General features: G+C 40.0%; 2 protein-coding genes across 4 annotated transcripts in view; both read left to right on the forward strand.

Moving 5' to 3' along the window:
- Nucleotides 1–12,251, forward strand: part of PNISR (PNN interacting serine and arginine rich protein) — a 30,983-nt gene extending 18,732 nt beyond the window's left edge. Inside the window, exons 5-12 of one of the 3 annotated variants that reach the window (XM_050893082.1) lie at nucleotides 821–1,007; nucleotides 1,273–1,463; nucleotides 2,659–2,796; nucleotides 3,845–3,944; nucleotides 4,671–4,724; nucleotides 6,025–6,195; nucleotides 8,901–10,002; nucleotides 10,246–12,251. In XM_050893082.1, the coding sequence (XP_050749039.1) occupies nucleotides 821–1,007; nucleotides 1,273–1,463; nucleotides 2,659–2,796; nucleotides 3,845–3,944; nucleotides 4,671–4,724; nucleotides 6,025–6,195; nucleotides 8,901–10,002; nucleotides 10,246–10,276 (1,974 nt within the window). In that variant the 3' untranslated portion in view covers nucleotides 10,277–12,251. Of the gene's footprint in view, nucleotides 1–820; nucleotides 1,008–1,272; nucleotides 1,464–2,658; nucleotides 2,797–3,844; nucleotides 3,945–4,670; nucleotides 4,725–4,883; nucleotides 6,196–8,900 lie in introns of those variants that run through there. The other 2 variants (XM_050893083.1, XM_050893084.1) reach the window with 2 other exon arrangements.
- A 2,871-nt stretch (nucleotides 12,252–15,122) lies between these two features.
- On the forward strand, nucleotides 15,123–22,667 carry COQ3 (coenzyme Q3, methyltransferase). Its single transcript, XM_050893089.1, has 7 exons — nucleotides 15,123–15,210; nucleotides 16,468–16,591; nucleotides 16,962–17,114; nucleotides 17,277–17,376; nucleotides 18,996–19,238; nucleotides 20,414–20,573; nucleotides 22,017–22,667. The coding sequence occupies exons 1-7, from the start codon at nucleotides 15,123–15,125 to the stop codon at nucleotides 22,211–22,213; spliced, it is 1,065 nt and encodes a 354-aa protein (XP_050749046.1). The 3' UTR covers nucleotides 22,214–22,667.
- Nucleotides 22,668–23,017: the final 350 nt, after the last annotated feature.

Here is a 23,017-nt window from a genome sequence, read left to right on the forward strand (position 1 = left end):
CTCTTAAAATTCATTTCTCTAAATACAACAGAAAACTTGTTTTGCAGTGAATAACAGAGGGATGCTGGACCTGAAATTGTAGTGGAAGAGTGCTTCTAGCACTAGTGACTTAAATAGCCAATAGAATATAATAAAAAAATATTTGATGCTGTAACTTTCTTCCTAAATGCTCTCCTCTTAAATAGTTTCATTAGGCATTTCTGGACAGCAAATATTAAAACAAAAAACCCCTCATGTATGCCTCAAGACTTGTGACTTTTGGATTGTATACAGCTTGCTCAGAACCCAGGGTCTTTACTAAACTTGCATATTTATGCATTTAATATTTTGATCAGCCATACTAATAACATCCGTGAATGATTACTGGAAAGTGCACAGTGCAAAATTCTTTGGTAATAAAAGCTTGAACTTTTCATTCTTGTCCTCATGTTGTAGCTACAAGGAAAGACTGCTAACATAGCTAGACTTTTAAACCTTAGTTTTGTATACTCTTCATTTAACTGCATGCTCTGATGATGATAAGCTGGCAAGGAACTGCTGGAGATAGATGGTGATTATAGGGCTTAATGTTTAGCACAATACGAAAGGAGATTGGTTGAAGCCCTTTCAGCTTCGTTAGTATCCCTGCTTAAATCTAAGTTTACTCATTAAATATTTAAGGAAAACTTGTTTCTTGGGGACCACAGAAAAAGAGATTGAGAGATCTCAGTAGCCTAGAAATCGTGGATTCCTACTTGCATGGATTTCTGTAGACGGACTTGCACACATGCTGTATTTAGTGTTACCATGTGAAGAAAAATAAACTGCATTACTCTTTCAGCATGGGGCTGCTTTTGGTCCACCTCAAGGTGGATTTCATCCACCTTATTGGCAGCCAGGACCACCAGGGCCGCCAGGTCCACCAGCACCTCCTGCACCTCCTCAAAATCGAAGGGAAAGACCCTCATTCAGAGACCGACAGCGTTCACCTATTGCGATGCCTGTGAAGCAGGAGCCTCCACAGATTGGTACATGTTAACCACTCCTTAATGAAAAAACATAAAAGCTATGTTTTAAAAAGAATTGCAAAATTTGAACACTTTTTTAATATATAAAGTGAAAAAGAAGGGAAAGAAAAAGCTATTATAAATGTTTTTTTCCCCACAATCAGATGTGTGGCTTGTTTGGATTGGGGTGGAGGGTTTCCTTCTTTGGTTTTGGGTTTGTTTTTTTTTTTCTTTTTGGGGGGAAGGTGTTTTTCATCTTACAAAACTGTAAACCTTGCTTATGTAGATGCTGTGAAGCGTAGAACTCTGCCTGCCTGGATTCGTGAAGGCCTGGAAAAGATGGAACGAGAAAAACAGAAAAAATTGGAAAAAGAGAGGATGGAGCAGCAACGTTCACAGATGTCTAAAAAAGAAAAAAAGGAAAGTGAGGAGGCTGAAGAAGGGGATGGCCCACGGTTACCTCAGAAAAGTAAATTTGTGAGTAGAAGGGTTTGCTTTTTGCTCAGGTTTGTATTTCCTGAAAGGTATCAACTTTTTGGTCTCTTCAAAAGAGAGACTGTGTATTCCTGGTTTTCTCTTTGTTCTGTCATGGTTTAACCCCAGCCAGCAACTAAGCACCACGCAGCCGCTTCCCCCTCCCCTCTCCCAGTGGGATGGGGAGGAGGATTGGGAAAAAAAGGTAAAACTCGTGGGTTGAGATAAGAACAGTTTAATAACTAAAGTAAAATAAAATACAATGCTAACTAATAGTAATTGTAATGAAAAGGAATATAACAAAAAAAAAGCAATAACACCCAAGAAAAGACAAATGATGCACAGTGCAATTGTTCACCACTCGCTGACCGAAGCCCAAGCAGCGATCTGCCCTGCCCAGCCAACTCCCCCCTGTTCATATACTGGGCATGACGTTCCATGGTGTGGAATACCCTTTGGCTAGTTCAGGTCAGCTGCCCCAGCTATGCTCCCTCCCAGCTTCTTGCACACCTGCTTGCTGGCAGAGCAGGGGAAACTGAAAAGTCCTTAGCTTAAGATAAGCGCTACTTAGCAACAACTAAAACATCAGTGTGTTATCAACCTTATTCTCACACTAAATCCAAAACACAGCACTGTACCAGCTACCAGGAAGAAAATTAACTCTATCCCACCCGAAACCAAGACAGTTTCTATTGCTTAAAGTAAAATTAAGCTGCTGCTTTGTTGATATTTACTTGGTGTTTTGAAGTTGTTAATGTCTGAGATGTAAAAGTATATTATTTGATCTGTAGTAGCAAAGAAACAATGATGAAATTGGGCTTTTTTCTTTTCTGTATTTTGGGAACATACATGGTCTTGAAGGTTTGAATTCTAAATCAGTAGCTGAACAAATTCAAATACCTGTATTTGCTAAACTGAGCCCATTTAGGAAGCCTTGCATTGCCTTCACTTTAGCAGTTATCTCATTTGATTGCAGTTCTAAGTACCTGTCTGGCAGTGAACTGACAACTATATATTTTCTTATCTCGTGGGTAGAGAGGTATCTGGATGTTTATTAGGAGAGGAGAAAAGACATAGAGTTTTATGGTAACTGTAATACAGATTTCAGTACAAAGTAAATCAAGCTGACTATCATAAATAGAAACTAATGAGCCTGACATCTGAGTTTTTCCTGAAATGTATGATGCTGTTCTTGTAGGACAGTGATGAGGAAGACGAAGATGCTGAAAACACAGAAGCTGTAAGCGTTGGGAAAATCAGCAGGAGTCCATCCCCAGCTCCTCAAGAGGAGCAAAGTGAACCAGAAATGACAGAAGAAGAAAAGGAGTATCAAATGGTATTAGTAATGTAGTTCTCACTAAGTATTTCTGTCTATTTGCTTGTATTTTTCAGGCATAGCAAAGTAAAACATTTTTTCTCTGCCTGATACTGTCAATAAAGGTATAGTACACCATACAGTAAAGCAGGGTTATATTCACATGTCTCTCTATAATGCTGTCTTTCTCATATAGACAAGGATATAGGTTATATAACTCATATTTAGCACAATAGTGAAAGAGTGTAATGACTGTAATCTTTACATTGATCGTTATTAATTCTGTGGTTTTGCGTAACTTGTCAAATTTCTGAAAACTTTTACTGATTAAATTCACCCATCTAAAATCTGTGCTTCAACCGCAGTTCCTGTGAAAGGGAATTTAAGAAATGTATTCTTGCAAGAAAGTGCTAGAAACCGAAGTCCTAGACCAGCAGCAATTTCACTGTGTCTGCAGAAACTTTGTACTTTGAAATCACAGTTATATGTTAATCGTACAAGTGAAACCTTGTATATGAAGGCCCTGAATTCCGAACAGTTTGACGAATATATTTTTGTAAAGCACATGGCCAGACTGAGCAGCTTGGAGAACTAGCTACCAGCATTTCAATTTTTGTAGTAAATATGTAATAATAAAATCATATATAAGTAACCTCTGATGATTTTTGCAGAATTGGGGTCAGTAAGACAGCATACCAGACAGAAATGTGCTCTTTATGTTTTTTAAAGAATAAATGGGGTCAGTCTAAGTACATTTCTGATTTACATATTCATTTGTTGTATCATCTTTGACATTAGGAATCAGTGCCCTGGAGAGCTGTCTGTAATACATGTGGATACAGTTCACATTCAAAATACAAACTGTTCTGAAAGTTTTGAAATCGGGTTAAATTTAAACAGTTTCAGACTTATGTTTTTAAGTCATGTCTGTTGAAAGAAGTCATTAAATAAAACGTGCAGGAGAGTACTTTCATAGCCATCAAAAGAAGTGAAGTTCTATGGATGTAATTTGAATGCAGCATTTATTCGAGAAGTTTTGGCCTTTAATTGTATATACAATTTTCTTCAGATGATGCTGACAAAAATGCTGCTGACAGAGATTCTCTTAGATGTCACAAACGAAGAAATTTATTACGTGGCCAAAGATGTTCACCGTAAAGCAACTAAAGGTATGCCGGTTCTTTTTTTTTTTTTTTTTTTTTTTTTTTTTTTAGTTTCTTCTGTGAATATTCTATATTTGCATGTCTCTAGAACATTTAACCTCCATAGTTATCCCCCAAGAACAATTCCAGTATAATGCATCCAACTTGGTAGAGTTCAAATCCAGTAATCATGTACTGTTGTCCTGTGCAGTGTATTGTGAGTTACTTCAGTTATTCCATTTCTTTCATACAGTTCATTTTAGTTAAAATGGTACCTGTGTGTCAATGGCTCTTGAGTTGTAGCTGTTTCTTAATGCTGTCATCTTTATCTCAAGTTCTTAGCTGTTCAGAAGTGAAAAGAGACGCACTTTTGAGTCCTCAACTAGTAATTCATTTGCTTTCACTATTAACATGTATTGCACTTACATAACAGATTTTTTTAACATAACTGAGTTAATTAAATATGTAACTACTGGAACTTGAAAATTATGTGCAGATGCTGTAACTTGGAAAGTGACTTATGAGTATATATTTGTTTTTTTTTCTGTTCACTATTAAATTGCAGTTAAATTCTAAATCTTCGTGGTCAGAAAATCTAGAAGTGGTTTTAAATGGATGATGCGTTTTTAATGTTTCTTCTCTCCCTCCAAAGAACAGCAATAGTAGTAGATTTAACAATACCATAGACTCATGACTATGAAATCGTGGCTATTTGTGTTAACATGTTGTTCCTGTTGTTGATGTGATACAAAGCTCCTGCAAAACAGCTGGCACAGTCCAGTGCACTGGCTTCCCTCACTGGACTCGGTAAGTATGTTCCTTATTTTTGAAAGGGCTTAAAGGGGGAGTTTTACTCTTGCCTTGCATTTCTAGAAATTGCATTTTGAAACTAGATTTTAATTGCCCAGGAGTATGGGTCACTTTCTGATAACTTTATCATTATCAGCACCTTTGTTTGTTCCACAGGTGATCCTACTGATATAAGTGGGATGGTTTTTGGAGTAAAGGACTAGTCAGTGTGAGTTAGTGAATGAGAATCTTGCCCTACTTTTGAAAATACATAAAAACTTTAGATAAATTTACTTTTCAAAGTATGATTGTTTCAGAAGCACACTGCAGTCTTCAGAGAGAGGAATACTGTTTTATATTTTTCTCCTATTTTGATCCATCCAAACAAGAAGGGCAAGTTAATAGAAGAGTAATGTGGAAGTGTATAAATAAAAATATTATAATCTTTGGAATTACTGTTTTATTGAAAAGCTACATAAGCACAGAGGCTCCCATATCATATATTACCTGAAACAACACAGGAAAAAGAGATTGAAATTCCAGCTTGAGACACAACAGCAAAAGATCTTTCCCAACATGCTTTTTATCATCTAAAGCATACTACAGCAGTGTCAGTGATCAGTTATGTGTTCGTTACGTGGAATTCCAATGAATTAGATTGAATGTTATCATCACAAGTATTCACATGTTTTAAAACTAACTCAATAAAGATCATAAGAACCTCAGACTGAAAGAAAGTAAAATATCTCCATGTCAGATGTTTAAATTGACTTTATCTTTCTTATCAGTCCAGTAGTTATTAATATCTCTAGGGGAGAAGAAAGTCCATTTCTGTTCCATCTCCATACCTGTCAAAGTGCAGTGTTTTCTAAATCAATATAGAAAAATTGATATGGCATTCAGAATTTCTGTAGCCTTGGACTACGGAGGCGGCTGAAGTCATTTCAGAGATGTCTTCTGGGAAAGGTCCCAGGCATTTTCTGTCCGGTTGCTGATACAGAGGCAGGCACTGTTACGATCTCCACGGGGAGCTTTTTTGCCCTTCCATACAATGGAAAAAGTACCGTGATCACAGTGGTTGCTTGCCGAAACTAGACGAGCTGTTCCAGAAGGAGTAGAACCAGACAGTGAGCATCAATGCAGATATGGGGCCCTTGATCACACCACTCAAACAACATTGGCACTTACCAGAATACAGTGACTTCTTCAGAGAAGAGGAAGTGAAGGAAGGGCAATGTTACTCTCCTCTTTGCCCCACAGAAATATTAAGAACAAAGCTTAATCTTTCCTCGTGATAGACTGGACTTTATGCACGCAGGTGGACTGGGTGGTTATGGATCAGGAGACAGTGAAGATGAAAGGAGTGACAGAGGCTCTGAATCATCTGATACTGATGATGAGGAATTACGACACAGAATCAGGCAAAAACAGGAAGCGTTTTGGAGAAAAGAGAGAGAACAGCAACTACTACTAGAAAAACAGCTAGAAGGTAAATCATATAATGTCTTCTTACTATGCTGCTGTATATGGAGTTTACTACTTAGTATATGTAAACTGGTGGGAGAGAAAATGCATTTTAAGCCAAAAAATATGAAGCCAAATTTAGAAATAATGTCCTTTAATTAAAAAGTTTCAACAAAAAAGATGTTTAAGCTACTTGATCAAAAAGGGGTTTGCTTGTTTTCTTTCTAATACGAAAAAAATCCATGTAGTGTTTTCCATAAACTATTCTACTTCAGTGTTAAAAGAGCAGACATGGTGCATATATATCTACATGCTATAGATATTGTACTATATAAATAATAGTATGGCTTTATAAAAATGCATGTGTGTGTATAAAGTATTTTTATTTTTTTTTATTTTTTTAATTAAAAATTATTTTTAATTTTTAAAAAAATTTAGAATTTTTAAAATTATTTTAAAAATTATTAGTTTCTCAGTTGTGACTGGGGGATAAACTTCACCTTTCTGCACCAGACTGCAGTTTATATAAACCTGATTCCTTGAAGTTGTATATTCTAAGTATATGAAGCACATTTCATGTCATCTGAAAAGCTTGCTTTTCTGTTACATAATCTTGAGCAGCGTGCCTTTCAGAATGTACAGTGGGAGGCTGCAGTTTCTTTGAACTTGCTGTTCTCAGTTGTAGTTGAGGTTTGTTTCCATATGCTGCATCTTCATAACTGGGTTTTTATACCTAATACCGGGGAAAGATTTTTGAACCCAGTCAGGTCACACTTAGCCTCTGAGAAGGTGGCAGGCTTGATTTAAAAAAAATTAAATCTGTGATTTACTTCTGCTTCTCCATACAAGGTAAGGTTTGTCCTTTTGTACCAATAATGTAGGTCAAAAGGGTATCACAGTCATCATCTTGAACTGCTGAAGAGCAGTCTAGATCAATAGATGAATACAATGGTAAGAAGTCGTGATCTAAGTTCATAAGCTGGAGGAGAAAGAAAGTGCTGTTACGACAGCATACTTTTTTCTTATTTTAAGATGGATGATTTCCTCCTTTTACTTTTTATTTTAAAGGCCTAGAAATAAGACATATGGATCCCTTAATAAAAGGCTGAACTAGCTAAACTTTTGGTTTCCTTAATATTCCTGTCTCTGAGTGTTTTAAGATTATGCATAAAAGGATAGCTGTATGGAGAGTGACTTTATGGTGGCCTATGACCTCTGTCTTCCTAGTGCAGGAAGCCAAATGTCAGTTTGGGGACACCTCCATGGGTCTATTTACAGAAATATAAATCTAGAGTAAAGAAGCTGATTCCATACGTCCAAAATACCAAAGAATAGTAAACGCAGGGTCTCATTTGTAGCAGTGTTTAGGAAAGGCAGAAGATTTCTAATGTACAGTACAGCATCTTCTAACATACATTGGCTTCTGCTTGTATTACCTAATAACTCGGGGACCAGATGGAATTGTTTTCTGGGTTAGATTAGACCATCAGTTGCCATTTGGATCACTGTGGGTTTCTGGATGCAGTTTTATTCTCTAAGTTAATTCAGGAACTGATGGCCCACATCAAAAGGCCATTTTTTGGCTAAAAATGTTGTATGTCAGTTATTTTTTTCTGGGTTCAATTTAAAATAGGAAGGGGACATAAACTTGGCCAGTGATGCAAAGGATCCTAGGTTGAATAGAAATAAGTAAAACTTTTTTAAAGTTGGAAACCTCTAGAAAATGCTCTGAGGGTCTGAATTTCTTTATTTTGCTGTATGAAAATCTTGGCCTGATACTCATGTTACTTTCAAGAAATGTATTTTTAATTTTTCTGTTGTCTTCTTACCATGTTTATAGTATTTGCTGACTACCAAGCTTACATATAATCCCAACTGGCGTTAACTTTTTGTTTTGTAAGAGCTTCACCATCTACCTGTATTAAATGCTGTGGTCTTAACTTTTGAGCTGAGTCTTAAGCAAAGAATTATCTACAAGTCTCTTTTTTTATGCTGTTCCTCCCTTCCTTGGAATTCATTGACTATAAAACCTGTTAAAACCAAGGAAAACTGTAAATTGCTTGTACTAGTTAGCATTTAGGACTAATATAAGTTATCCTTGGAAAACGCCGTAAACCCGTTATTTTCTTTCAAAAAACAAATGTGTGTCACTACAGCAGAAGGCACTCCTCTAAGACTTTTTTGGGTAGTGAGGCCTACAAAACATACAGGTACAGCCAATGTTGTTCTGAGGTTGAGAGGCCACCCATGCACTGTGTGGGACCACTTCAGACCAGCCAGTGATTACTCAAACCCAGATGAACAGGGCTGGAAGGAAGGCAGGAAGCGTAGGTACCGCTAGTGGAGCACTGTAGGAAGGAGAAGAGGAGAATCAGGTGTGTAGAAGGGTTGCAGGAGGAAAAAGTATGTGTGTGTAAATGAATTCTGGAGTCCTGGTGCTCCAGGATATTCATTTGAGAACTTCGTCTTAAACCACTGAAACATCAAGGACTTCTAAAAGTGTCTGGGTTGTACACTTTTTCTAAACCAGGAGGACAACTTTTCTAGAATTATAAAAAAAGAAAATAACAAGTTGTGTGCTAGGTAGTTGGTATGATGGCAGACAGCATATTCTTATGAGTATTACGAAAGGTGCTTGGAAATTTGGTTTTGCCAAAAGTAACAGTATGGAAATTATTGACATATTACTCCAAATTAATTGCATTTTTCTTTTGTATACTTTTTTCCCAGAAGAAAAGCTACAAAATGAAAAAGTTTCAAAAGAGATGAATGAATTTATCAACAAAGAACAAAACAGTAACTCAGCATCGCAGGAAGCAAAAGAAATTGAAGCAGATATGGTTCATGAAAAGAAAAGATCTCCAAATGCAATTGCACCTGATATAGAACTCAAAAAAGAGGGGAAAGAGAGGACAGGAAGGAGCGGGTCAAGAAGCTCTAGCAGTGGTAGCACTAGCAGCAATAGCAGAAGCAGTAGCAGTAGCAGCACTGTATCTAGTTCATCCTATAGCACTAGCTCAGGTAGTAGTCGCAGCTCTTCGCGTTCTTCCTCTCCTAAAAGGAAGAAGAGACACAGTCGCAGTAGGACGCCTTCACATAAAGTTAGGCGCAGCAGAAGCAGGAGTTACTCCCACAGAAATAGGAGAGAGAGGAGTAGGAGCAGAGAGAAAATAAGGGAAAGGAGAAGATCTAGTAGAAATCGCAGTGCTGAAAGAGGGGAGAGGCGAAGAAATCGGAGTCCTTCGAGAGAGAGAAGCTGGGATAGACGTAGAAGTAGTAGCCGTTCAAGAGACAGGCGAGCTAACCGTGCGAGCCGCAGCAGAAGCAGGGATAGACGTAAAACTGAAGACCAGCGTAGAAGCCCTACTGGAAATAGGCACAAACATAAAAGTGAGGGTAAAGATCAAGAAAGGAAGAAGGAGCAGGGCGGAGGTGTAGACAAAGACAGAAAAAAGAACAGAGAAAGGGAGAGAGATCAGGAAAAAAGAAAAGATAAGCCCAAAAAAGAGGAAAAAGAAAGTAAGCCTGGCAATCATGACGACAGTAGATTAAAGAGAAAAAGAGACAGCGAAAGAACTTTCTCTCGCAGTGATTCAATATGTGTGAAAATAATAAGACAGGATTCCAGACAAGAAAGCAAAAAAATTTCTACCAAAGATAGCAAAAAACGGTCAGGCTCCGAATCTAGTGCGAGGAGTAGTTCTGAATCACCAGGAAGCAGTAAAGAAAAGAAGGCTAAGAAATCGAAGCATATTCGGTCATGCTCCATGGAGAAATCTCAAAGGTCTGGTAAGAAGGCAAGCCGCAAACACAAGTCTAAGTCACGATCAAGGTAGTATACTTTTTAAGTATTTTGTCTGACTTTTTTTTTATTTTTTGATATTCGTCTTCATGTGTACGGCATATGAACTTTTTTTTAAATAAAGTATGGTATTTATTAAATTTTTTGTCTTAGGCAAAAGTAACTTTGGAAAATCTTTTAAAACTATTAATTACTAAGCCTAAAGTGTGTGTGGGTTTGGGGGTCTTTTATTTTTTCCAATTAACTTTTTACCCCTTTTCCTTTATTTTTCAGATCAACGACTCCTCTTCGTCGTAAACGCTGAGGAATTTATGGCACCAGTGCTATGACGTTTAAAAATTCCATGAGTTATTAAAGGCTTGTCTCATTATAGAGGCACATTGTGGCTATGTAGGTGAAACCGGAATCCTTTTTTTATCTGTAAATAGGTGTATTTTTTCCAAATGCTGCTCAGAATTAAATACCTAATAGGATTTCTTTGTATTACATTTTTTCAAGAACGGTAGTGCTTATTAAGAATATAAAACAGGCCATTCTCTTTCAGCTGTAATGTTCTTAAAATTACTATTGAATGTACTGTGATGTCAATAAAGCTCTTTAGTTCATTTTTTGTTTAAAATTCTTGCACCTGAATTTTGTGTTAAAATGTAGAAAGTACTTTTTTAAAAAAAAAAAAAAAAGAAAAAGGCAGCTTTTTTGGTATAATAAATTTTTAAAGTCCTTGAAAAAGATTTTAACGTAAAACACTTGTCAAAATATGTAATCCATGGACATGATGAGATTAATCTATTGGGGGGGGTGGAAGAACAAAGAAAAGACATCTTATTTTTTCTTTAGATATGTGTAATAGATTTTTTAATAACCTTTTTATTTGGACTAGCAAGTAATATATGCTGTGTGTGTAAAATATGGGTCACTGTAATACAAGCTATACTTAAACAGACTGAACCCCATTAGGAATATGTGTGACTAACTGATCTTGTGTGACAGTGTTAAGCTCTGGAACTATATTCCTCACCCAGTTTTCAGAGAGAAGTTTCTGAATGTTAAGGGATATTACATGAACAAGACTCAGTATTTTAGATGTATTTATGGAATATATTTATAAATGGCACTCAGTACACATTAGAAAACTGACAACAGGTTAACTTTACATTTTGGCACACGCATTAAATGTGTAGTAAACACTAAAGCTGGTTATTTTTGTTAGTGTTACGAGAACTGTGATTCCTGTAAAGCTAATACATTGATTAGACAGCAATGTAACTAAATTTTTGTTTTTAATATCACCATGAAGTGAAAGAGGTCACTGATTACCTCCTTCTTCAGGAAATGAACTATTGCTGATAGTAACAAGAGTGTGAAATGATACTAGTTAAAAAAAAACCAATACACCACCCTAGGCCCTTGACTGTTACAGAAGAACGTTAATGCAGGAAAAGATTGGAGATCTGTGCCTAGAAGGTCTGCTATGATACCAGTTGTGAAAAAGATAAAAGGCTCAACATCAAAGTAAGATTTCTTTGATGGCTGTATCTTCTAAGAAAAAAATATACTAGTACAGGCAACTTGCAGGGCATGTCTTCATGAACAGATTAATCCATTTAACTAAAATTAGAATTGAGCTATGCGGCATTTTTGCCAGTGTAATTTTTTTCATAAATTAGATGCAGAAGTAAACTGCTTCAGTGCAAAGAATCACATTTTAACTATACATTTATTAAGCAAGCTAATGGCTGGTGAATACATGCATGTTTATCAAAACACTGTTTACAGATAAATAATTAGTTAATCAGTTATAAATAACATTCCCCTCCTCCCCCAATTAAGTCCTTTTACATAGAGTAAGCAGTCATACCTTTTAGCAAAATGAGGCGTTCGCAACACGCTACTTTTACTTGCATTGGTATGGATATAAATAACGATGTATTGATCCAATCTCAGTACACTGTTGGCTCTTGGTAAAAGTGAGGATTTTTTGAAAAGTAGGTAGCAAAACATTTCAGATGTCTTAGAAGGATGTCTTTTGAGAGAAAGAAACTAGAATTAAGTTTAAGAAAAGCTATTGAGGAATACAGTTTCCATGATGCATTGAATTTGATTTTCAGTTCAGATTTTATATTCTCTGTCTAATAATAAAAAAGATTGTGTATGAAAAGCTTTATATACTCTGCCAACAACTGGAATTCCGTCACTTCCTGTAAATATGAAAATTATTTTTTGACACAAATGCACTTATATGGGTAGTGACTGTATGCCAATAAAAAGAGCATACGATCTCTGTATTTAACTGTTTCAGAAATCTTACTAAACAGCATATGCAGCACACCAGTAATTAAAAATACATCGGTACTATGTCAGCTTCACATACATTAGACTTCTTCGTGTTTTAGTAACTCCCTTACGAATGTTTTTCAATGGTAAAGGCTAAAATAACATCCAGTCTTTAATTCCATACATCTGAAGTGATCTTAAATTAAAATGTGCAAATATATACAAAAATGGGAATGTATCATTTTGGAAAAGTCTAAATTGGGTTGTTGCTCTATTCTTTTACATTTTAAAATAAACACTGCAAAAATATTTCAGTGCACTGCAGGACAGCAAGACATACAATTTTGAATGTCATGCAGCAACATGACATTCGGAGGCAGTTCCCTTGAAAACTTTTTTTAATAAATAAGGGATGGTGTGGAATCAAGTGAAAAATGGTTTCCATTCAAAATGTTTTGAAGATGAATACAACAAAACCAAAGTGAGTATGTACCCCAAGCTACCCATTACGCCATCTAAGAACAAGAACCGGCTGTGGCCATGGATAGGCCAAGAAAGAGTAGTTCGGTAAAATATTCTAACTGTAAAGGCTGAGCAACTACACACTTTTTGAAATATGGTATAATAACTGGTTTGGGAAAAAAATCTGTTATTTATGTCTTTGAGGCCCTGTCTTGTGGGAGAGGTTAGAGTCTAGACTGCTGCTTGTAACTGCTCTTAAAGTCTGTGTTTAATAATAGAACAATGGAATAGCTACCTCTAGTTCAACACCAGCTTATCCTGTTAAGTAAAATACTTGCCCAGTGTGCATGGATTTAATTGCTTGTTACTAAATTTTTTAAAATCACAAATATAAAAGCAATGGCAACATAAGGATTGGCTCCCTCTCTCCAGATTTTGTATTTGCTTTGCTAAATAAATGAAAAGTAATGAATTAATTTGCATAAGTAATATGCAGAAGCACACTTTGAAGGAAGGCTTAGTTTTGTGTCTTAAGGAGACTGTGTGTCTTAGCATAAAGGATTTCTTTGAGCTCTGTTTTTTCAGTAGCTCTGAGGTGTTACTAATGACTCGTTAAGTCCACTGCACCATGAGCTTTGCCAGATGGAAAGTAGGTGAGTAGAGAAGCGGTGCACATACACACTAAGCAGGTTTGCCGGATGTTTAATTGCTGCCGAGACAAGCTTTTTTGAGACCTTTCAGTAGTCCTTATTTAGCTTTTTTAAAAAAAAAAGAATCCAAACTAACTACTAGATGAATTATACTGTATTTACAGGAGACCTGTAAATGGGCAGATTTCAAGCAGTGAGGGTTGTAGCACTGAGCAAGGTCAGTTAATAAAATGGACTGGCATTAGACAGAGGGAAGAGTGAGTCAAACCGTGACTTGGTTATACTGCTCCAAACCTCCTGCTGCCTGGAGGATGCTCCTGCCCCTGGCTTTGTGCGGGCCCTGCCTCCCGCTCTGCGGATGCCAGCATCGGCACGGCCGGGCAGGGAACCCAGCCACTGCGATCCATCTGCCTGGAAAGCACGGGAGCACTGCCAGATCCCCACGGGGACCTGAAAATGCCGAGGCCCGCCAAGGGGAAAGAGGAGGGGAAGAAGAGCTCCCTGTGTCTGTCGGCTCTGAACCTCCAGAGCTGCTCGCAGCGGCGCGTGGATTCGAACCCCTCAACTGAACCTCCGTTCAGGGCCCTGGGCAGCAGAGCCTGGGCGAGGGAGCGGGGAAGGCAGCCTTGTCCCCCCTGGGCCACAGCCCGGACTTTGCCTGCAAACCGTGACACGGCAGCCTCTGCAACGGGCAGCAGCAGCAAACCAGCTTCCTCCAAGAGGAAGCGCTCAGGAGTTTGTCTCAAGCCTGGCTACTTGGGGGCCCAAGAGCTCTGCTCCATGCCACAGCGCAGGCTGTTGGGTATCGCTTCTCTCCCGTGCCTCCCCTCTCCCAGAAGTGAGGAGTCTTGTAATTTGGGCCCTCCCCTGCAAGTCCAGTGTGTTACTTGGTAATAAAAGAGACTGAAAGCTGGTAGCTAATCCCTGTGTCATCTGAACAAGCCTCTGCTGCTAAAGGAGTGTTTTCCTGTTCCAAGACACGCAAGGATCAGGTCCACATGCAGGAGTAAGGGGGCATAAATTTAAATAAAACCACTGCGTTAATTTTCAGCAGAGCTTCCAGGTGAAGCCATGGCGACACGTGCCACGATGCACCGTGGGACAATACGGGTTGGCGTTCGTACAGGCCGGGTCTTGCAGGCAGAAAGGGCGCCGAGCCTGCTGTATCGGCAGTGTTGCAATGCAAAATGCATGGGGACGCTGCAGTGCTTCACTGTTGTGAGGGGAAAGGTAAATAAAGCAGTGTTTCTTGCTGCTTGTACCACATCTTCTTAAGCAGGAATCTTTTTTTAAAAAAAAAAGCTTGAATAAGTGCATGTAATGGTCTGTCCAGCGTTTTGTTTTGCTTCCCTCACATTTTATAAAATAAATATTAATAAAATTTTAATAATACATATTATAAATATCTATAAATAGATGTTATAAAATATTCTAAACGGCAGCGTTGCCCCCGGCCGGGCCCGGAGAGAAGAGGCCCCGCGGGGCGGCAGCGCCTCGCCCCAGCCGCTGAAGCCTCACAAAGTTTAACGCAGCAGCCGCCGCTGCCTCGGGCGGCAACAGCAGACCCGGACCGGTACCGCGGTCAAAGGCGAGCGCTGCCGGGCGGCGAGGCCGCTGGCGGGGGCTGAGGGCCAGGCCAGGCCCCAGCGCCGGGCGGAACCAACCTTCCCGGCGCCCGCCCCGAGAGGCCGCCGGCACCGTGTCGCCGCCGCACGCCCGGCGCTGCGAGCGGGGCGGGGCGAGGGCGGCGCGGCGGCGGCGGCGATGTGGGGCGGCAGCGGGGCGGCCCGGGCTCTCACCCGCGCCCTCGGGCGCCGGCGGCCGGCGGCCGCGCTGCCGGGGGCTGCGGGCGGTGAGCAGGCGGGCGGGCGCGGAGGGCGCGGGTGGGACGGCCCCGGGCCGGCGCGGTGCCCGCGGGCGGCGGGGCCTGGCGGGTCCGCGTCGCCCCCCGCGGCTGAGGTGGCCTGACGCGGTGTCGCTTTACCGGTTCCCTCACAGCAGGGCCCCAGCAAACCTCCCACCGGCTTCGACCTGGCCGTTGCTTCTGGCAGCCCCTGGCGGCGTCCCCCGGCCTCGCCGGCCGGCCTGGGCTCGGCGTCCCGGCCGCGGCCCTGTCCCGCTCCGCCCCCGGCCCGGCGGGTGCCCGGCAGCCTCGGCGGGAGCGGCCTGGCCACCGGCGGTCTGCTGCGCTGGAGCATGGCTGCTCTTCTCCCGCGGCAGAGCCGTGAGCGGGTGCGGTTGCACGCACTGGCCTTCCTCACCCAGTTGCACCGTGTCCATGCTCGCCGTCGTGCTGGTAACGCCAAGCCAGCCTAAGGCCAGCCCGTCAGGCCTTGTGCGGCAGGTCCTGGTGGGCTCTCCACACATCTAACAGAGCTCTCCCAAGGGAGACGTTTTCCCCCTGCCACCTCCTTTGCAGCCCTTCAGCCCAGAGGTATCTGTAGGTCTCTCCATCACTCAGTGCAGCCTAAAATCATCTTCAGGGGGCCATTACTCTGGGCGCAGTGAGGTATTGCTGTGGTTTGGGGATTGTCGGTGACCAGGCAGCGGCTGGATCATGAGTGAGCGTGCGTTTGCCTGGGAGAGCCAAGCCGTACGTTGGCAAAGCAGGCGTGGAGAACAGTTTTCAAGATGGTGTCCTTGGCCTGTCTCTGCACCGTCCGTGGGATTTTCTTCCTTACGTTTCCTTACCGGTTCATACAATACAAAATGAGTGTGCAGCTGTATATTTCTTATTCCAGTATGTAATGAAACAGGAATTGGAGCCCAGTGTTGATAACTATAAGCGTGTGTGTGTATGCACAACTTGTGGTCAGAGTAAACATTTTGGTGAAATTCTCACCGGCTGAAACGTTTCAGCTGCGTGAAAAGTTCTTTTTCATTCAGGCTCTGATCGTACGTATTTTGAGAAGTACTGGGGTGGTGAACTAGCATATGCTCTTTTATTTAATCCCCGTGCACTCTCTAAGTATGATAGTGAGCAAACGTGTAAAGATTTGCATGGTTAGTAGTGTTGTTCTAGAGCGGCATTGTTAAACTAGGGTTTTTGCCTGTGAGCTCTCATAAAGCTGATGTTTTCCATTTGATTGTCTCTCTTTTGTTTATGCAGATGACCATGCTGATCTGTCTTGTCAGACAGGCCTGAGAGGTACCCGTCAGAACTACAACTGGAAAATACAGCTGAAATCCAATAGTACTCTGCCTGTCTCTCATACTGAAATAAAAAGCAGCGTGTAAGTATTGTATCTAAAATAATCCTGCGCGACAAGGACTGTCATTTTCTGTAATAATTTAATTTTACTTTGTGACTGTCACACAAAGTCATTTTTAAATCTCACAAATGTTTAAATGTTTGATGTGGCCTATTTTTGTCTTATTAATCACTAACTTAAAAATTACAGGTATGCAGCCATCTGTTTTGGAAGATGTTACATGTACACTGTATAAAATCTGTTTGTTATTAATCAAGTATAACTAGAGTCTCTAAAGGAACATGAGTTTTATCTTTTTTTTCATTTTCTGATGCAGAATTTGTTTTTCCCATATTTCAGCTGACATGAAATATTGGTATTAGTTTCATGACATTCAGCTTTCATTATTTAGGCTCACTGTGAAGAGACTTTTCAGCACTTCGCACCCATCAGTGGATCCAAAGGAAATGAAAAAATTCCAGCTCCTTGCACATAAGTGGTGGGATGAAGAAGGAGAATATTCAGCCCTTCATTCTATGAATGATATTAGAGTGCCATTTATTAGGTATGGTTTTGAAGACAGATTTTTTTTTATATGTACTATTTCTGCATAACCTCAGAAAACATTGTAAAAGGAAAAACAATTACCATTACTTAAGATAACTGCATATTACATCCACTAAACCATCTTGTGTGTTTGCCCTTAATCACATCCCTTTTCTTTCAGAGATACTCTGTTGAACATGAGTAATAATTATCATCTGGGAAATCCACTTTCTGGCATAAAGATTCTTGACATTGGCTGTGGCGGTGGACTACTAAGTGAGGTAAGAAACAGTGTGCCCTGGTTTCTCTTGTTAAAAAGTGTACAAAGTATTTGAATTGTTTTACTATTACACTGCTTAATTTCTAATCCTCCAAGGAGGAGCTTTTCTCTTCTATGATACATTAGTTACTGAATGTTTTGAGGTGCAGTGCGTTCTACAAACCCCATAGAATATTTGGTTAGTATAGTGGTGGTGGTTTACAGAAAAGGAGAGAATTGGTAATGAGAAATTCTAAAATTCTGAGGTTCATCAGAAAAATAAGATTTCAAACACTGTAAAGAAAAGGAGAGGGGAAGAATGATGTAAAAGTCTTTGAGTATTCCTCTGCGCAGTCACAGTATGACAATGGTTTTTTTCTTTCTGTTTTTTTTTTTTTAATTTACAAGTCTAGGCAAGAATACTTTAATCAAGACAATCCTCGTTACCAAAGAAGTATTTTCTATTATAAACTTGTTCTTACACGTTCATTTCTTTGAATTGCTTATCTTCAGTTTTTTATATTGGGGGTGGGGACTCTTGCCTTTGCTTTGATCTCATGGGAAAAGCATGGAATAGTGTCAAACACCTGAGACATACCTCCCCTCTGTCAGGAGAGATTCTCCTGGTACAGGGGCTGATGTTACAGCTGCTTCCCGAGTAGTCTGCACAAACTTGGGACTGAGAAGTAACTATTTGTGGTGGAACCCTTTGGCCGCACAGGCTCTGAGCAGTGCTGTATCCTGTCAATAGACTGGGGCTAGTTTGTGAATTTAGGATTACAGATCTGGCTGACTTGCTCTGGGAACTTCATCAGCATCTGAAACGAGGTGTTACAAAGGGACCCGAATCTCTCCCCATGTTTTCTTTCTTTTTTTTTTTCTTTTCTTTTATTCTGAGCAAAAATCCTGTAGTCTTGTGAGAGCCCGCTCTCCGACAAGGCTGGCAAAGCTGGTGTGCTGCATCACCTTCTCAGGCTGAACAAACGGTGAATTTCAGGTTGGAATAACATACATGTGGTCATGTTCTGCAGCCTGTTTCAGTTTCAAAAGAGGTGATGGCTGAGGTGTTAACCCATGAGTAAGAAGACACTGTAGAAACTTGAGTGACAGCCAAGCCTGATGCTATCCTAGTAAATATCAGTGTTTAGTTCTCAGCAGTGAGAAAGTCACAGAGATAATCATATATTAAGTAACCATTAAAAAGGTATGAGGATTTACCATTACAGGTGGATGTTGAAGAAAGTAATGACAGTAATTAAATACAGCATTGTTTTCCCCCCTTTAAGTACTGTGTTGATTTTCCCCCTTTGTTTTTCTTCTATCAGAGGGTAATAGTGGAGGAAATCTTTATTTGGTGTAACAAAATGGTTTCAGAACAATTTGTTCTAAAAGACAATTTAAATGTGTATATTCCAGTGTATAATTTTCTAAGAAAATTAACACCACCTCCCCCAAATCTAAGGGTTTTCTTGCTTTAATAAAATTTAAACCAAAATTGCCAGATCAGGGCTCATCATTTACTGTTGTTTGTCTTGTTCTCTGACAGATGTTTTCTGCATCATGTATGTACATTGCAAAGTTGCAGACACCTTTAAGTAAATTGTTTTCATGCAGAGAATAAATTATAATCTGTATTATTAGCCTTTAGGTAGACTGGGAGCTTCAGTTACTGGAATTGATCCTCTGGAGGACAACATTAGAACAGCAGATCAGCACAAGTCATTTGATCCGGTCCTGGCCAAGAGAATACAGTACAAGTCCAGTTCACTGGAGGAGATTGTGGAAGAGTCTATGGAAACCTTTGATGTAATTGTAGCTTCTGAAGTAGTGGAGCATGTGGCTGACCTTGGGACGTTTATCAAGTGTTGCTCTCGGGTGTTAAAGGTAAGAGAGTTTTTGCTTTCATTATTGGGAATATTTATTCTCTTTTATTATTAAGGCTTTCATTTGAAGGAATGTGAAAACGCCTACATCTGCATTCATTTCTCCACCTTGAAGTCTGAACTGTGCTCTAGAGGTGCCTTCTATTCTCCTCCATGAAGCAAGTACATCTTCCCAACTGCAATAACTAAAGTTAGAGGAAATTTATTTCCCCAACCCTGCCTTAGAAAAGTGTTAATGGCATTACCCAGCATTGCAGCGTTGCTTTGCATCAAGACCTTATGAAATCTGGTTGCATCTGATCTCACCCAGGTGAGAGAAGACATGGCAGTGCTGCTGTTGATGGACGGCTGTAGCTCAGACTGCATTGAAACTGACTGTAATGAAGTTTCTGACTCACAAGATTCTATTCCAGCTCTAGCATCACATCAGATGTGCTCCTGGATTGCTTTTAAAGGGTCATAGCTATGCTTAGAGATAATCAGGTGTTGTTTTATTCCTCTTGATATTATTTCATTTGTAAAGAAGGATGGTAGGCCCAGTACACAAGCAGCAGCTTTCCTTTAATCTCTTGATTTATCTTTCTGGTCATCAGAAGGAATATTGATTATTTGAACGGAACGCTTAACTAATTTTCAGCTTGCTGGGGACATAGAAATTATCCTTTATTTCTACCAAACAGTCTCTTAAGTACTTAGAATTCATTTCTGGCTTTGTTTTTTGACCCTGTAATCAATCAAACAAGCACAGCATTCATCAGCCTCAAAAATTAGGCAGTATTGCACATTTTACTCTGGTTTTAATTGAAAAAGTGTTTCTTTTTACAATAGATACTGTATATACCTTAATACCTTTTATTTATCCGTTCCCTGGGCAATGTTAGGTTATAAGTGACTTTGTTAGATGTTTTTTGGGCAAGGAAATGGTTTTCAGACTGCCCAAGACTTTGATTATGTTGACTCTTTGAGGACTACTGAGTAATACTGTTAGAACATTATATTCTTTATAGTATTTAAATGGTATACTTGTAAATACCTATCCTGCGACAAAATTAGTTCTTAACTCTTGCAGCATGTAGACTTGTAGATGGGCAAATTATGTGTTTTAATGTGATGAAATTTACAGTTAAAAAAAAATGTAAATATTCTTCTAATTGAACATTTTAATCTTTTAATTAGCCTGAAGGTTCTTTATTCATTACTACAATCAATAAAACACAGTTGTCCTATGTCCTGGGAATTGTGGTTGCAGAAAAAATAATGGGCATAGTACCAGAAGGAACACATGAGTGGGACAAGTTTGTTCCCCCCGAAGAGCTGGAGCACCTCCTGGAATCAAGTAAGTTCCAGGCCAGACGATGGGAATGCAGAGATATTCAAATGGTCCCGGTAGAAATGGCAAGGGGATAAGCTAGGTGGGGTGAGTGCTAGCAACAATACACAGCTTTTCCTGTGTGAGTTAGCAGTCATGTATTATGAGTATCATTTCTGGTTTAAAGACACTACGGCTTACTGGATTTTGCGTAAAATAAATAAACTAAGTGGAGTCCTAAGAATGCAGAGATTACTCAAACAAAATCACTGTTACAGCTGCCCTCCGTTTGATGGCCTAAATGAAAATTCCAAGGTTTTCCATCCTGTTCTGGTGACAGAATGTGTGCTCTGAGGTGGTTCATACACTCTAGGTCAGGTTTGAGAAAATAACTGTATTTGCACTCCAGAGCTGCACTGCTGCCACTCCATTGTTTGTCATCTTTCCCTTGGGAGAAGGTGTTTTTATTTTTGGTTGCTGCTCCATGTTCTTTATTCATATTATGTTACTAAAAGATTTCTTAAAAAATGTGAAGATGAAACCTACCACAAATTCATTAGTCAGTTCTTAAGAAACTGTATGATACTGATTTGAAGAAATAATTCAGTTGCCCTGGTTTGATTGCTTTTAAAATAGCCAAAGCACTGAGCTGGGAAGAGTTCTGCCCATTGCCCTCCTTCCCTGCAGATGTTTTAAAACCCTCTCGCCGAATATTTCACTTTGCTTTAGTTCACTGTAAAGAAGCTGAATGAGTTGAGCTATTCTCTTGGCAAGGTCTTTTCCTGGCACTTTGCAGTTGCCGTAAGGAACGTGACTAATACCGGTTCACATGCTGGTGGTTCTTTCCGTTCTCCCTTCAAAAGGAGAAGCAGGTACAGTGGAGTGATTTGTTTTGATAGGGTATGTGTTTTCTGCCTTCCCTCATGTATCCTGCTGGGACACAGCAGAGCCGTGCAGTGAACTGAGAGCTGCTCAGCAGGGAGTGCTAAATCACTCTTTACTTGCTGAGTCCTTGATAGCATTCTTCTGCCTCTTTCTTATATTTTCTGTTCCTAAGGGGAATCTGCAGAATCCTCCCAAAGATATGCTCAGGTTTTCATTTTGAAGTGTGTGATGTCAATCTGAAGAATGTCTCCACCTCCAGAAAATGTTACCAGTCACCCAGCTGTGGTGTTGTGAAGTTGGTGTTTCTAGCACACCACTTTGTAGTGGCTCACCATGTAGCGTGCTAATGGTATGTGGCCTGGCACAGAGCTGTTGCTGCTACTGCTAATAGCAGGACCCACTGTCACCAGTGATGCCTGTTGCCTCTGCTTGTGGTGCTGTCTGACAAAGGCCAGCTTGTGAAGCACTGCTCCCCAGCTCAGAGGAAGAAGCGTGTTTCAGACTTGCTGTTCTAAAGGGTTTGATGTTGCAGTGACTTACAATATTTAAGAACATCAGTTGCTTGATGGCTTCTTTCTTTTCTAGATGGCTTTTCAGTCAAGACTGTGAATGGGATGTTGTATAATCCCCTCTCGGGGTCGTGGAGCTGGATGGAAAGCACGAGTGTTAACTATGCAGTGCATGCTGTGAAGTCTGGGGCTCAGGGACAGTCAAGCCCGACAGACGCCCTGTCAGAGATGGAAAGCGAACAGCCCTCAGCCACAGCTGGCACTGCCATGTGACTGTCTGAGATGTGTGGTGATGGACTGTCACCAGGAACAGAAAAGAAGGTTTTACCCAGATGGACATAATAAAACCTTTTGTAACAACAAGTTTGCTGTTTGCATTAATAATGCTTATGCTATTTTTGGCCAAGTATTTTAGGGCAGTCTCAGAAAAAAACAAGTGCCCATTATCTCAGGAATCTTTTAAGATTGAAATGAGCAAAGCTTTTAACGAGTAGGTATTTTTTACAAGAAAGTAGTTTCAAATTGTTGGACAGGGAAATGCAAATTATTCTGTCAGTAGCTTGGAGGAAGCTCTTATGTGATGGCATTTTCAGTCCTACCAGGAAAATTCAGATCTCCATAGAATAATAGCTTAAATGTAGAATGAGTTAAAAAGCACAATGATGTATGATAAATAAAATGCCTTAGGTATTTAAGTTACTTGGTTAAAACACATGAAACTCTATATTATGCCTTCTCCCTGAGAGGAGGGGGGGGGGAAAAAAGAGCAGCAAACCTTTTCTGTCGGGTCATGCTATTTGTACAGTTGACATGAGCTAACTGTGCAGTGGAAGAAGAGTCTCCTAGACCCGAGTGCCTCAGCTGTCATAAGCCTCTTCACCATAAAGGTACTTGTTTCAACTTTCTCCCCCTGCCCAAATAAAGGGAAGTAAAGTTGCAGGTAAAATTTTACTAAGCGACCAGAGCTTTATGCTAGAAAAATGATACATTAGCAGTCTGTCCTAGAATTGAAGTGCCATACCTACTCTGTCTTAAAGTCCTAGTGCCAGGGTAAGGAAAAGTGTTGATTTACAATGA

The sequence above is a fragment of the Gymnogyps californianus genome, chromosome 3 (genome assembly GCF_018139145.2).
Source record: "Gymnogyps californianus isolate 813 chromosome 3, ASM1813914v2, whole genome shotgun sequence".
Lineage (NCBI taxonomy): Eukaryota > Metazoa > Chordata > Aves > Accipitriformes > Cathartidae > Gymnogyps > Gymnogyps californianus.

Bases quoted from the DNA above. Each gene is read 5' to 3' on its own strand.
- COQ3 (XM_050893089.1), top strand. From the start codon at position 15,123: ATGTGGGGCGGCAGCGGGGCGGCCCGGGCTCTCACCCGCGCCCTCGGG. The intron at 16,592-16,961 runs GTAAGTATTGTA...TTCATTATTTAG, and splicing joins ACTGAAATAAAAAGCAGCGT to GCTCACTGTGAAGAGACTTT. The intron at 20,574-22,016 runs GTAAGTTCCAGG...TTTCTTTTCTAG, and splicing joins GGAGCACCTCCTGGAATCAA to ATGGCTTTTCAGTCAAGACT.